This window comes from Aspergillus ibericus (genome assembly GCF_003184845.1).
Source record: "Aspergillus ibericus CBS 121593 unplaced genomic scaffold BO80scaffold_41, whole genome shotgun sequence".
Classification (NCBI taxonomy): domain Eukaryota; kingdom Fungi; phylum Ascomycota; class Eurotiomycetes; order Eurotiales; family Aspergillaceae; genus Aspergillus; species Aspergillus ibericus.
Window position 1 is genome coordinate 86265 of NW_020292139.1, and position 15431 is coordinate 101695.

Genomic DNA, 15431 nt, shown 5'->3' on the forward strand with positions numbered 1-15431 from the left:
GGTTGGAGGCTTGAGGTTCTTCGACAGAGTCGAGATCAAGCTGCTTCTGGACTACCTCCGAGTCATCAGCCAGCCAGGTAACAGCGATGCTCTCCTGCGCATCATTAATGTGCCCTCCAGGAAGATCGGGGACGAGTCAGTCAATCTTCTCACGAAGGGGGCCGAGAAAGCAAAGAAGCCACTCTGGGATTTCATCAAGGATGTGGCTCAAGGCCGCAGCTCGACGGACAAGCCACTCTCAAAGCCTACCGATAACGGACTCTGCACCTTGGTCGGCATCATTGAATCGGCGAGACAAAAGCTACAAGAATGTACTGACGGCTCATCTCCGAGGAAGCTACTCGACTTTCTTATCAAGAAGCTTTGCTTTCGAGAATATCTCAAGGCGATACACGGCTCGAACGAGGAGAATCGGTGGGCCAACGTGGAGGAGCTCTTGGCTCAAGCGGATGACACACCTGGGACTGAGGAGGGCGAGAAGGATGAGAATCTCCCTGAAATACAAGGCATTGAACAACAGCAGGCTCATCCTGGCGAAGAGGCGCTGTCTCGCTTTTTAGCGAACGTAGCGCTGTCTACGGAGGTTCTCCCGCAGGAGGGTGAAGAGACAGAGCAATCAAATGAAAAGGTCACCATTTCCACCATCCATGCAGCCAAAGGCCTCGAATGGCCAGTGGTATTTGTGCCGGCCGTGTTCAATGGGATCATTCCGCACTCCCGGGCGGAGGACTCGGACGAGGAGAGAAGACTTCTTTATGTGGCTATGACCCGAGCGCAAGCCTTACTATACCTAAGCCACCCTCTTCGACAGTCCCGCGATGGGGAGGAAACAACCTTGTCGAGCTTTCTCCCATCCAAGGTCGTCAAAGAACGCTTTCGTTCCCTCGGACCCAAATTCAACGAAAAGGTTGTCCACGACATTGCAAACATCCTCCGCCGGCCAATGCCGGAATCAGCGGCTATGTCGGAAGGACGAGCAACCTGTGATATTCCATACGATGACCAGTGGACTGAAGATGGCTTTGAGGCACCTGATGCGATCATCCGATGGGACGGCAGCCGAGCCACGGGTGAGCCCAATCCTAAAAGACAAAAGGTCAACCAGGGGCAGTCAGAAACGACAACGTACATGTCCTGCACACAGCCCATGAATGGTTTCAACTTCTCGGTGCCTACCACTCTATCCATGGGCTTTTCGACGGCCCGCGAATACATAGCGAGCGAACCAGCGCCCGAGCCAAATGCAACCCAAGAGAGCAAATCACACGCTGTAGCCGCCAGCATCGTGGGTTGCAAGTCGGCCGGACTTTCGCAGAAAACAATCTCCGGCTTCTTTGGGCAGCCTTCAGGCAAGAGTGGCTCAGGCACGGCTGGGCGACAGGCGCCGGGCCACCGAGACGCCGTAGGGCAAACGCGTCACATTGGATCGTCGAACTCTGAGTTAAGCCGTGTGATCCCCGCGAGCTATTCGACGTATCGACCGCAAGCGCCGAAGCTGCAACCGCCTCGGCCGGTTCTGGAACCTTCCGACCCAAACCAATACACCTGGCTGGCGAAGCCCATGGGCCCTATACCGGGACAGAAACCGCTCTCGCATGCTCAAGGATCCAAAGCGGTTGTCGAGGGAACCGGCGAGGCTGGGAAAGAGGCGCGGACAAGCGAGGTTAAAAGTCTTTCAGGATCTGTCGGGGGAGCCCGGCCGGTGGCCACGTATCACACGACAACCATGTCGATGGTGCAGGCCGGACAAACAACGACGATGCGACGGACGCTAGGAATCCGACGAAGCATGAACGGCTGGGCGGATCGGATGAAGAGAGAACAATAGGTAGATGCGGCATGAAGTGGCGTTAGGTGCAGGTCTCCCGTATCTACGGCACTACGGAGTATATGGGAGGATTCGGATGAAGTATACTGAGCTATATGATGTTGAAGTAACTATTCCTTCGAGCTATTGACGTACCAGAGAATGTACCTACTTAGGCTACCTCAGCATAAGCCAATTCCCTCTGGCACATAATTATGCCTCTCATAAGCCTTCACAACCCCCAATGTACACTAACCCAAATAAGCCAACCACCACACTAACCCCTTCCGCCCTAGTCTGCACCCATCCATCCATCCATCCATCCATCCATCCCTCACCACCAGCTACCATCGACCATCAGCATCACTCATCACTCACTCCAATCTCCCCTCTGAAAAGAATGACCTACCAGTGACATATGCACATACGTACCCTCCCGCACCACACCGCACCGCATCCCCTGAATAGAACAAGCACCTAGGGACCTACCCACCATTCAGAACACCCCGAAACCCCACGCCCGGGGAACTGAAGCCAGCCACTCCCGCCTCACTTTCTGCGTTCCTTGAGAGCCAAGGTATTCTCAGGCTAGCCTGGATTCGGTCTAGGCCTGACTTACCTACCCCCAAAGAAGCCTAGGTGATGGTACACTAGGTGATGACCTGGCAGGTGAGGTGAGTCAGGTGTTATGTAAGCATGCAGATAGCTAGCTAGCATGGCTGGGTAGGTACAGTTGGCATGGGTTTATAGGTACAGCTGTGACGAATGGGTAGTTACTGGTGTCTGGTGGTAGGTATTCATGGTGTGTACTCTGTATAATGATGAATAATGTGTGATGAGACTCGAATAAGTACTGAAGCAAGCTAGGTAGTGAGATCCGTCCTATCCCGAACACCAGGATGTAAGATAACAAGATAGTAGCGGTGAAGTAACCCACGACATCATCTGATGACGGGGAATGATTAATTTCCTTCCTGGTACTCGGTACTCGGTACTCCGGATATTGGTTCTGGGGGAGAGACGGAGAGGCTAGGATGGTTATAGTTAGTAAATGTGCTCCGTAGTGGTGCTGTGGTGATGATGGAGGAGGTGAAGCGAGTTCGTTACCACCCCATACTAGGTCCCATGTCCTAACCGATTCCAGAATCTCACTAACCAGGGAAGTAGCTAGGGGGGCTGCTAAGGAACGGACTAGATTGGAAATAGACGGGGTGATAATAAGCTTGGAACTATCTCTCCCTGCTCCGTAGCTAGTTAGCTAAGTACGGAGGACTAGGGTATCTGCTTGGGGAAAATTCACACCGCAATGGCAACCGTTGAGCTAGTGCTATTATTGAATATTGAGATTATGGAGAGGAATGATCGATGAGACCTAATAATCGGGCTGGCTGGAACCCATAAAGTGTGTTGGTATTGCGACTAGAGAAGCTACGGGTTGGAGATGCTCCTGAGACGGTAGAATACACGGCATGGACATGAGCAGGAGCTCACGTATCACGGTGATTGTGATGGCTAGCTAGTATCTAGCAGATGGGTCTCGTACTTTGTCCGTGTGACGGAGGAGGAATAGTACCACGACTGACTGCCAACTAAGTAAGTTCCATAGTTAGTAGTCAGTGTCTGATCCACTTGGGAAGGTCTCGACTGGAGCTGCCCGGCCTGAGGTATTTACTACTTCCAGAATCCCAGACCCGGAGTCCCCGTACGTGTACCGGGTACGGGGTAATATTGGTTTGTTATTAATAGCCTAGCGATCAGGTGATCAGGTGGGTATCAGGCGGTAAGATACCCCCAGAATTACCGCTCTGACCCAATGATACACCCCATCCCTGGTATCCTAGTGTAACCATACTGACAGGCAAGACGGCACGGAACGGGCAGCAACCGCCAGCCAGTTGGTGGAATGACGGTCAGCCTCGTACCGCCACATCACGCAGGCCCCAGTGCCAGCAGAAGCAATGCGAAAGGGGGCAAAGACACCGCCGTCATCAGGCAATGGTAATGCTCAGGAGACCGAGACTGTGGCTGGAGAGATTGGACCGCCCGACAGAAGCCTAAGCCTAAGCCTAAGCCTGAGCCTGGAGCCTGGGCGCAGGCTCGCTCCTGGCCCTGGCCCCAGGCCCCCGGCGTATCAATTGAAACACTTACTCATCCATCATCCAGGCCAGCACTGACAATGACGAATCATCCGGTTTGCTGCCTCGTCTTCACTTCGGGGGTCGCCCCCCTGGCAGCGGGCAGTGGACCCCGGTGAGTTTGAGGCTTCGACGAGGGTTCCAGACATTCGATTTTCCTTTGGTTTGGGCCATGACGTCTGTTGGGATGTCTAGATCGACGATGATGGTCGGTAGGCTGTAGGCTGTAGTGTAGGCTGTAACATAGCATGGAGCAGGCAGGCGATGGGGACGGGCAGAAGGCACTAGTCAGTCTGCAAGATGATCGATCTGCTTCATTCTCTGGGGGAAGCTAAATTGGTGGATGCCGTTATACTTCTTCCTTTTCTGGGGGAAACATACAAAAGCCTCCGGCCGTCCGTCTTTTTTCACTTCACTTGCCATCACCACTCGACCACTTTCACAACTATTACTGCACTCTCAATCTTCATATCCTTGAGTCTTTTCTTCTCTTCCCTCGTACGCCTCGTCTTTGGCCTCGTACTGAGCCTTGCTCCGCCACGACTGCCATCTATATATACCTCTACTCCGACTCGACTCCATCTTCAAGTCTACAATCGACTCACTATCCACTTAGTATCCTCTATCATCTATCTATTCTTCACTCAATCGATCCATCACCTATCCTCTATCATCTATCTACCTCTCATCATGCCTCACAAAGGAAACGACTCCAACTCTACCCTGTCCAGCAGTGGCAGTAGCGGTGACCGTGTTGTCATCACCGACATGCGAGGTATGTTTTCATCTCTATACTCTGTATTTCATAGTATATAGCGACCAAGCTAACCCATTTCATAGGCCCCAATGCTGTCCCACGCCGTACACAACCCCCCGTCATTGTTCACAACCGGGGAGGTCAGATCTACGATGAAACGCGCCCCTCTGATTGGGACAAACAACGCTGGAAGTAAATGGCCGAAACCATGGCCGAAGCGCTGGCCGCTGCTGGCAGCTGCTGGGACTATTGTCGCCGGCTCGGCCGATTATCCGCGCGGCTTCGTCCAAAAGTGAGGCGACGATCGACAGCTGGTCTACTCGACGATCTGTTCGGCGGATGCCTCCCCTGACCTGGATGCATCTTCCCATCTCTGCCGACCTTGTACACTATTTTGTCTGGGAGGGTTTTGTTTTCGGACCCCGACGTGATGCTTTTGTATGATTGTACTTCCCTTTTCGGAGTTTCGTGTTCCTGTTACTGCACCGAGGCACACGTGTTACCTCCGGATCCCCATCACTCGAACTCTAAACCGGGCCTGACTGATTCTCGAGACTCGACGGCATAGTCGGACTAACCCTTGCTTCTGCCGTCTCCTCAGCACCCGCGTCGACATCCCTTTCGTCTGTTCATCTGTCTGTACAGTATTGTGATTATACTTTGCTGCTTTGGTCGTTCCGCATAGCGTGGGTTTGATTTTGTCTTGTTGGACTGTTTTCGGCTCTGTCCCGTCCCGTCCTGTCTATCTAATTATGCGCTTCATGTCATTCACGCTCATGTCATGTCATTCCTTTATTCGCTCGTTCGGGTCCCCGTCCGACTCCAACGCGGAGTCTGCATCGCCTATACATGGCTATGACCGTTCCCGACCGGCCCAGTCTGAGCGGAGGTTGCGCTGGTCGCGACCGCTGCCACCGCTGCCACTAACACATCTACTGTTACTGTTACTGTTCACTGTTCAATTAACGGGAGGTCTGCCGATTTGGATTGTTGTTAATACTATACACAGGACTTACTTAGAAAGTGAGGTTGTACCAGAGCTTAATGTTATACTACCATTGACTTTACTCAATATTCTTTGATTCTTCTCCGTATTATCCACAGCACTCAACGCCTAGTAAACACCTCATTTCCAACCCTCTACACCAACCCAACTCCCTAACCCAACCCAATCCAACCCACATCCCCCGCATCCAGCAAGCTACATAGCTACATAGCTACATACACAGCTAGCTAAAATAACTAGACAGACAGATCGAGAGATCAAAACCCACCCCATCCCAAGGAAATTAGGAACAAAACCCTCCCCAACCACTCCCGCATTCTCCCCCATGACAGGACAGAACAGAACAGAACCTGACACATACCTAATACTACCTACCTACATCCCCCTGCAAAGCGCGTCCCTACATTGCATCCTGTCCTGTATTGTGAGTTGGCACGTCCCTACCCTAACCCAACCCAGGCTCACACATAACCTAGGCATACCGAAAAGAAAAAAAAAAAAAAAATGAATGGAAGAGTCTAGAGCTAGCTAGAGTTACTGCAACTAGCACAAGGCCAGAAGTAGAGGTAGAAGTATGGCACATGACTGTACATGTTGTCCGTGCTGCGGTATGAAGGTGTCTAGGCAGGTAGGCAGGTAGGCAGGCAGATAGATAGAGAAACTGGCTAGGTAGGTAGGTAGGTCAGTAGGCTAGGCAGCACGAGTAATGTCTAGGTAAGTTGACAGAGAATAGTAGGGAGTTAGTTGGGTAGGCAGGTAAGTAGGTAATGTAAGCAGGCAGCCAGAAAAGCCAGGCAGGGAGTTAGGTAGGTAGGTAGTGTCAGTGACAGGCAGACAGCCAGGCAGAAAGGTAGCTAGCTACCTAGGTATGTATGTATGTATGTATGTATGTATGTCGGTAGGAGCACAACCACCAAGCATCCGCACCAAGCACAAGCACAAGCATCAACGGCCAGGCAGACTGACAGACTGACAGGCTGGGCACTCGGATAGCTACATACAGCCACAGCCACAGCAACGACCTACCTAGCATTGTATAACAGCTACTATCACCTAGTCGTCGGTTATAATACCGGGTGTTGGACTGTGTATATGCCGGAATGGGTGAATTGCATGCACACACACATCATACGTACATACATGCGTATGTATGGCAGGGAGGGAGTGGCGTGGCAGAGATTATATGGGGAGAAGTGATGGATAGGGTAATGTAGGTGGATTGATTGAACATTTGATAGGATAGCTTCAAAGAGGCTAGGTAAGTAGGATGCAGCCCACGATTGCGGATTGACTGCATGACGATTTGGTCATCATCGGGTATACTTGCACCTTTGGAATATACTGGTACTAGTGGCTATCTTATATTGAAGTTACTGTACTATTCGGGGTATGTATGTCCAAAGGTCACAAACACCTGTCTTTCACAAGAAAGCAAATGCTGGACAGAACGAAAGAAAGAAATCAGGAAGATAGGTATCATCCGCGAGGAATAAAAGAAGGAAAGCCAGATAGGTACTGGAGTATGGAATGGTCAATTGTCACCGGTCCATGTCGATACTCTTCGTCTCCGTCTCCAATGATTAAATAACAAATCTGATCTGTTTGGTTTTTCCTTATTTTCCTCCCCGGACCACACAGATTTTTTTGGTCGGTTTTGACAAGGTTCTTTTCTGCTTTTTTTGGGGACCTCATTCCACCAGGAGAAAACAGATGCCATGAGAGGCACGGGCAGGCAATACCTGCAGGTATAAAGGAAACATGGGGTCAGAGGTAAGGCCACATTAATGTTCTTTACGAAGGGGTGAGGGGAAGGGATAGCGAGGGGTGAAGGGTAGGTCAAGGGGTAGATAGGGGATGAAACAGCGAAAACGAAACCCAGCTCGGCACCGCAAGCGACCCAAGGGAGCGCAGATTGAGACGCTACCCACGGCTTGGGTGGGAAAACAGAAATGCAAATGGACTCGAACGGCTCGCGCTTGCAATGCTAGTTATAATGAAAAGACAAGCTGAATGCAACTGGGTTCACCCAAGAGAAATGCGAAAACACAAGGAGATGGGGTATGCAATTTTTAGACAACGAAACAACGAAATGGCGCGAAATTCAAGTCGAATATCCAGTTGTATGGGAACTGGCGAACCACCGGAGTGGTTCAGAGGAAACCAGATCGGCTATGGCACAAAGATGCGAAATACATCGGATGTAGGTATCGAGCAATATGTTGGTATATTATTGACGAGAAATATCCTGAACCCCCGAGTCCGGCTCAGTAACCGGTGCTGAAGGACATTTGGGGCTGGAGAAATTGTTGGGGGTACGTGGTCTCCTGCGTGTATGTGTGGGAGCTCACATACTGCATGTTGGGCGGTGTCGGCGATGGCGAGCAAGCACTAGCGGCGGCCCCCTTGGCAAAGGTGGGATTACCACCGTTGGCAAAAACCTCGTTCTCGGGTGTGATTGGCGGTGTGATATAACCGTGCGCCATGGCCGACGATTGGGTTGCCTTCTGCGGTGTAGCAAGCCCAATCTCACCCTCGTATGGCTTGGGCTCGGGCTGAACCACTTCCGTTTGCGGGCTGGGGGGCGTGTAGCTGGCAATAGAAGCTTGACGGGCAAGGAATTGTTCCAGCACCTTGGACACACGGGAGTAGTGAGCCGAGGAGTACTTTCTGGAGAGCACCTGGGAAGGCTGGTGAAGCTGCTGTGACAATCCGACGAGGGTCATCGAGTCGTACTGGGACGCCCATTCGGTGTGACGAGGCTGGGTCCGGTTGAGAATACACCGCGCCAGAGCCAGCGAGGCCCGGGCCAGATCCGATGAGGGCTTGGACACAAATTCCCGATGGAACAAGGAGATTTCCGAGATGTACAAGGCCAAGTGCTCAACTTCGGCATCATATGCGCAGTCCATCACAGCCATTTGGAGGAAGTTGTCCACCGTGGGGTGTCCAATGGTCCAACCCAGAGTCTGCAAGACATGCCATTCCATCTGAATGAACATGTCGTCATCATACAGGGAGCAGCACATCGACTTGAGTTCCTTGATGGTCGGCACGCGGTCCTTCTTGTCGCCATACTTGGATGCGATGAGCAAGGCGGCACATCCAACCAACTGGTAGTGTCTCTTGTAAACGACCCGTTTCGAGCAATATCTGTCGAGCAGGTTGATGGTCAGGAAAAGAGTTGACGGCAACAGCTGGAAGGCAGTGTGGGCTTCGATCAGGAAGTCGAGGAGGTATGGACGCATGAACCACTGGATCTCGGTCTGGATATCAATCGACTCAACATCAGGAAGTGTAGCAGCCTGTAGTAAAAGACAAAAATTAGCGAGGGATCGTCTCTGGGCCAGGCTCAAAGGCAACCAACATCCATGTCCAGCATGTGCGCCAGGACGTCATCACGAAACTCGTCGCTCGTCACCTTGGACAGCTGTTCCGCCATGGCGTACTGACGCTCGCGAGCCATCAGCTTTGCGTGTTCTTTGGGATCCATGCGCGGGGCGGGAAACTCGTCGTAGGACTCCACGAAGAAAGTATCGCAGGGCTGATAGCTAGACGTAGGACGCTTCTGGTAAGCCATGATGCCGAATTGGTATTAAGTCGACCCAAAAAAGGATTCAAAGAGTGGACCTGATAACGGTGTCGATCAGGAAACGACGGTGAGAGAGTGACAGTGGTCGGATTAGGCGATTAATGAGTGGAATTAGTTGGGAATATTAATGAACGGCCAGTAGAGACGATAGCCTGGGTACTGAAAAGGGGAGGGATGGCGAGACAGCTGGAGCGGAGCCTGGGGGAGCCGGAGCTAAAGGAGTGTATATTAGTATCACGTAATATTAATAAAATTAGAAATTAAGGAAATGTGCAAAAGAGTGTCAAGTGCAAAAGGACGGCAAAGTAGATATAGTAGTTAAGGAAAGGTCAAGGAAGGTTAAAGAAGGTTTGAAAGTGGGAGAGGAAGAGCCCAGAAATCGAGGGCGAAGAAGGGATCCCCTGGGGATAAAGTATACTAACCCAGATTAAAGGCCTTCGGGCAGAGGGCACGGTGCAACCCTTACCGTGACGGCGTGTCTGGCATCTAGGCTGGCTCAGAAGCAGGCAGGAATGATCCGTTGAGATGGACTCTGTGGGATACCAGTCCAAAGAGCAAAGAACGAGTGAACGCCTTCGCCCTAGGAACCGATGCTTGAACTGGCAAGCCTGGGTGTGCTCCGGAATGTGGAACAGGAGCACAGGCACGAACCCTATGAAGGGGTGGGGATATCGTCAGGGAGGGGGGATTAAAGTGCAAAAAGAATGACCACCACATACAGTTTGCAATCCAGCGTCTTTTCGAGCGTCCCTGTACAGGGCTGGAATGGTGTTGCGAGAGGGAGAAGCGCTTAGAGAGCCAAAATCCACATTAAAAGGAGTGAGGCTAAATCGAGGCCAAGGAGAATTAATCAAGAAAACCTGTCTTAAAGAGAAAAAACTGTCAGCCATCATCTCACCACCACTTTGCTTTTGTCTTTGAAACTGAAAGGCAAGCGAGCAAGCTTCTGGCCTCCCAAATGCATGATGAGGGCTCGGGTCGTCCCCGTCAAATATGCACGAGCTGGGCTACGCATTCTTCCTCAGGGCACATGAGCGCCTCCCCCTTCGATCGATCCACCTCGTTGCTGAAGAAGAAAAGGACGATCACCTCCCCTAGGCGACACAATATGTTGAATAAAGAACCTCCAGACGGGCGGAAAATTCATCCGGATTGCAGTACGTGTATTCCCTTCCACCCATTCAATGAGCCATTGCCCATGATGCCCAGATGCAATTCGTCATTTGATCCTCGTTCTTCACCCAGCACTTCCATTGTGACAATTCCAAAATATGGTTGCGATCATTTCCAAACTCTTTGGATCTTGCAGGCCTCGAAGATAGGGAGTCTCGGATTTCGGAACATGCAATTGTTGACGGCACTCGAATTGGTCTCATCGGATATTCGCTGTGGACCTCCAGGGAGCTTCTCCGAGATCAATTCCACTTGGGGCCCATGGTAGGTTGAGCTACCACTCGAGATGCTCTTCCCCTCCCGCATAGACGCCCGCCGCTCCGACCACTCCAGTAGAGGCAAAAAGGGGGTGAAAAGATCAAGGAAAAGACTATGCTCACCTCCCAAAGGATCACAACCAAAATATAATCATGTACAGAAAGCGTCGAAGAAAAGAACAAAGAACCCTTGGTGTTGCTCTTCTAACCGGCAGGAGCTGAATCAGGGGAATCTAACCGTCGATGGCACGGACAGGGCACCGGCAGTCGGATCAGGGGAGGAATTCGCCGTTTGAGTTAACAAACGTCGAAAGGGCGAACGTCGAAGCGAAAGCTGACGGACACGGCTCGACTGGAGAGCTGGTGCAACGGGCCGAAGAGGAGGTCGACTGTTATAGTTCAGTCAACGGGATCTCTGCCTTGTAGACCAGTCTCAGATCTCTCCAAAGGAATTGGCGGGTGGTAAAGAAAAAGGGGGAGGAGGGGAAGGAAGGGAGAGGAGGTGAAGATAAGAAGAATGAGGAGGAGAGGAAAGTGAGGAGGAGCTGCTCTCTCTCCAGACGGGTGTAGTAGAAGAAAAGAAAAAGAGAACAAGAGATGGGACGAGGGCCGGAGATAGAAGTCTCGAGAGGATCGCTGCAGGTTAGCTCGCCCACGCTGTATCGTAAACCATGACGCTTTTCCCGTATGAGGCGTGGTATTGGTATCGCGTACCGGGGCTGGAGGGGGGTAAGCGTATCGTCCGGTTTCGGTTTCATCTCGTTTCAACGATACCTCACTTGCTGGCACTCGACTCCTCCGCCATCGATCGAGACCAGAACTTGGATTCCTCCAGTTCGCGTTCAAAGGTACGGGATAGTACACTCCCTGTGAAACATTCTAGATGGGACTACACGCCCAGTCGATACGTCGCCTGTTGCTTTCTTTGCTATCTACCGGGTTGTGGAACATGTTGGATGTGTAGGAGCCGGGCGCAGGTTGTATCTTACTGGATCATACCAAGACGGGGGTCGAAACTGAGCCCTCATAAACCAGAAGGGCAGAATCAGTCACATCGTGAGGTCTCCTTTTGCAGAACCTCGCATCGGGTAGGCCTTGGATCTAACGCGGCCTGAGCCCGGAGGAACGGCCCTTACTGTAAAAAAGGGAAAGTCTAATACCCTAGAGGCATACATACAGGCAAGTACGTAAGGGTATGGCTGCGGTACGGCGGTCGAGAAGAGCGAACTGGGAGAGACTGGCAGTTACTGGCAGGTACTCCGTACTGGGGCGGGTATGCCACTGTCTACTACTGTCTAGTATCGTTTCGTCCCGGACCAGGCGTCGGCCAGGAGGGGCACCGGCATCATCACTTCTTCTATGATACCTTTCAACCCATTCTCATCCACTGTTTCTCTCAAGGTGGTAGTTCTTTCTTGCCCGGGGGGTTGACGTTGCAGCTTGCCATCCGAGGCGGAGATTGAGTTTCTTTGCTTCCGGCCTGTACCAGACGACTGGTCTCGGTTCACCCGTAGGGAGACGCCTGTTTTTCGATGGCGGCCTCTCGATCCTCTAAACCTGCACAAGTCCCAGCACCAGCGCTCCTTCGGTGGGCTTCGAGGTGGGGTGATCTCCGTCGTCACCAGCCAGTCTTCACCAGCCATTGCCTCCCTGATTCAGGCCAGGAACACCTCCGGTCCTTGGCTCCGTCACCTTTCTTTTTTCCCATTTTTCCTTCTGGGCTCTCGGATGCGACCAGAGGCGTACCGGGTCGGTATCATTATTCCAGCTGGATGCTTTAGTGTGAGCTGTGTCAGTTACGCTTCGTAGGCTGTCGACAAGTCGGCGACCATTGTGGGCTGCGGTCTGCAACATGACGATTCACTAGTCTCAAGGCCACCTTTTAATCTATTTTGTTGTCGATGAAATGTGATGCTGAAGCGACAGCACCAGACAGGTCTATCGTGCAATTGTCCCTTCCGGTCCCTGCAACCATCTATCCATTCATCCATCCATCTATCGCTGCTGCACCATCCTTCAGCATATCATAAGGACGTAATGCGATTTGACGACCGTTCGGCTTACCCACAATGCGGAGTAGCCGACTGGGACCGCTGTTCAGCTGGCGACTGCCCGTATGGCTGTATGTATGTAAGTCGGTACCTCCATACATACAGTATTAAGTACTATGACTGCCACATCCGTCCATAGTGGACATGTTTAGAGTAGGAGCGGTCGCGTCCCAGAGGCTTCCATCGCCGTCATCGACTGCTGACTGGCTCAACCCGCAATGGGCTACGGTACATCGCGTATTCTGCTGCGACCATTCATATCCAGTCGCCGCCATGATGGCTGCTCGCCCCTCCTCTGAGGCTTGTTGTACAGCTCGTGATCCGTCAACTTGGACCTCTTCGGACCCTTCGTAGTTTGTCGCTCTCTTTGTCTCAACACAACAAGGGTTTTTGCCTTGATAAGTGGTGCAGTTGGATCATATGCAGATGATCCGCGGGAGAGGGGTAGGCAAAATCCCGGTCCATGGTACGCTGTGTAATTGACTCTTGTTTCAATCTACCCGTTGACACCGCCAACTCTGCTTCGGACTGCACTTGCCAGTGTTGGGGCAAACAGCTCTTGACTATTTGAGCACAGACGGTCAGATGGCGACAATCAGACGAAGCATGTCGTGGTGTATCTCCGGGCACTACACGGTCCGCGGAGCAAGGCAGCCTCCACTAATTACGGTAGGAGAGATCATATACGGATGTTATTACCCGTCAATATTGGCCATGCCGATGCCCCGACATATCGCAGGCATTCATTAAGGTTCGGTGCCCGCCAGAACCGAATGCCATCGATGCAGCGCAGCTGCATCTGCGCAGGATGGACCGACTCGCCCGTCCCAACTCACCATTTGGGTTCCTGAATCCACTTCAATCTGTGACGCAGGTTCCTTGCGGGGAAGCCCTTCCGCCACTCGCCAGCCAATGGCCTAGGATGGCCACATCGCATCTGCGGGACCGGTGGTATCATGAATGTTACTGAAGGTACTATAGGATCACGACGATTGATAAAGGATACGACTTGGCTGGAATTCTACGTAGAGCAGACGACCCGTGGACATGGCACATGTGGGCGAACCGGCCATCCGTGACACGCGGACAACCTGTCAAAATCCAACAGATGGTAACGATAGCATACGGAGTACCATTCAATCATCAACAGATAAAGAAACAGAGATAGCTGAGGCTATTGTGCTACCTACTTTCTTGCTTGCGTATTCTAGTTTTGAGAGCCAAGTCCGACCCAGAGGCCCGATTGCACCCATGGTAGGGAGCAAGGGAGTTTACTTGAAGGCTGGCTGAAAGCTCCAACTATCAAAGTTAATCTTTTGAAAGAAGCCTCCCACGGAATTGGATAGATTTACTGCGAGCTTTGTTGAAACTGGAGGTATGACCTGGCTAGAACGCCCTTGACACAGGTTTCGAGCCTCGCATGCCCGTATTCGACATCCCTGGTCCTCCTAAACCGCCATGCCTATTCAGAAGGCGGGAGTGGCTGAGACGGGCTGACATCGTTTCTTGTCATTTGTCCGGCACCGCCAGCTTTATGTGTCTTGCATCGATTACTGTCTTACTGACATGATTTGAGGTGGCTAAATCGTGCTATCCCCAGCAGTCACAATTGCAGGCTTTCCTTGCTTGGGGTTGATCTTCCCCTGTCTTCACTCTGCTCAGTGGGTCGTGCTGGTGATTCCGGAATGCAAGCGGCTTGTCCTGTGATACGGGCAAATAGTATCGTATCGACTTGGCTCATCAAAGGGAATGCTAGACATGGAACATTCTCATCAGCTACGCAGCCGAGAGCGCCCGGCGGGATCGGGACAACATTCATTCACCTATGATTAAGGACCAGCTTATTCAATCCGGAGCCTTTCATCAGAACCAACAATAAGGGGTAAAAGGGGTAGTGCGGACAAGGATGTTTGCTGCAACATCAATTGCCAGCCGATCGCGGATCAATGACTTGCTCCTATACCGTAGTAATTGCACTCCCTGTGGCGAGGGAGTGAGGCTTAGCATCGGGAATGCTCTTGCAGATCTGTCAGCATAGGAACTGTAAGGATCGGGCATACCTCGGTAATTAAGATGGCCAGGTAACCAGAATCAGGAGGTCTAGCTTACTCAAGACGCAGCACGCCAACATGAATGAGGCTGGCATTATTGGTGCCGTTTGCTCCAGAACCCTTCTGAGGCTTCTGGAGCCATGCACGGTAGCCGCTGGAGCCTATCCGCCGTCTCCCGTCCACTCATTCGACCTTCCCGACCCTCGCTGAACGAACAATATATTCTTCTCTCATGTATGGGAGGCCGGATGAAGTGCATGTACGGATTGATATGGAGACACCATGCGGCCGGAAATGATGCCTCGTCACTCGCAACCGACATGCGATAGCCGGTCCGTCCGCGGGTTGCCAAAGTACTCCGGCGGCATATTAATAGACATCTCCTTGCTGGGTACCTGCAGACTCCATTTGATACATTCTATTCCCATCAACACATCCTTGTTTAACCTGCAGGCTTGCAGTTGTCCTTGCACTGATATTGGGCATTCCGCTGGACGGAGGCCGTCGTCTCATTGCTCTCCAGGCCAACCATGCGTACGTCGACGTACTCGTGTAACAAGCCGTACAATTGCCCCATGCAAGGGCATCTCACGGCATCTCCCCAG

The 15431-nt window shown here is 51.9% G+C and overlaps 3 protein-coding genes across 3 annotated transcripts; 2 read left to right on the forward strand and 1 right to left on the reverse strand.

The window, feature by feature from the left end:
* Positions 1–4632: 4632 nt before the first annotated feature.
* On the forward strand, positions 4633–4895 carry BO80DRAFT_457855 (uncharacterized protein; the record flags this gene model as incomplete). Its single annotated transcript, XM_025722248.1, has 2 exons — positions 4633–4717; positions 4783–4895. 2 exons carry the CDS (start codon positions 4633–4635, stop codon positions 4893–4895), a joined length of 198 nt encoding a protein of 65 aa, XP_025572133.1.
* A 2788-nt stretch (positions 4896–7683) lies between these two features.
* Positions 7684–9471, reverse strand: BO80DRAFT_181410 (G1/S-specific cyclin). The gene is made up of 2 exons (XM_025714022.1): positions 9070–9471; positions 7684–9007 (listed from the first exon to the last, which is right to left on the reverse strand). Exons 1-2 carry the CDS (start codon positions 9280–9282, stop codon positions 7970–7972), a joined length of 1251 nt encoding a protein of 416 aa, XP_025572134.1. The 5' UTR covers positions 9283–9471; the 3' UTR covers positions 7684–7969.
* A 597-nt stretch (positions 9472–10068) lies between these two features.
* Positions 10069–10976, forward strand: BO80DRAFT_427868 (uncharacterized protein). The gene has a single exon (XM_025720120.1). The coding sequence runs from the start codon at positions 10253–10255 to the stop codon at positions 10733–10735; it is 483 nt and encodes a 160-aa protein (XP_025572135.1). The 5' UTR covers positions 10069–10252; the 3' UTR covers positions 10736–10976.
* Positions 10977–15431: the final 4455 nt, after the last annotated feature.

Coding starts and splice junctions, on each gene's coding strand:
- BO80DRAFT_181410 (XM_025714022.1), bottom strand. CDS start 9,282: ATGGCTTACCAGAAGCGTCCTACGTCTAGCTATCAGCCCTGCGATACT. Junction 9,008..9,069: donor CGCACATGCTGGACATGGAT/GTTGGTTGCCTT, acceptor CTTTTACTACAG/GCTGCTACACTTCCTGATGT.
- BO80DRAFT_427868 (XM_025720120.1), top strand. CDS start 10,253: ATGCATGATGAGGGCTCGGGTCGTCCCCGTCAAATATGCACGAGCTGG.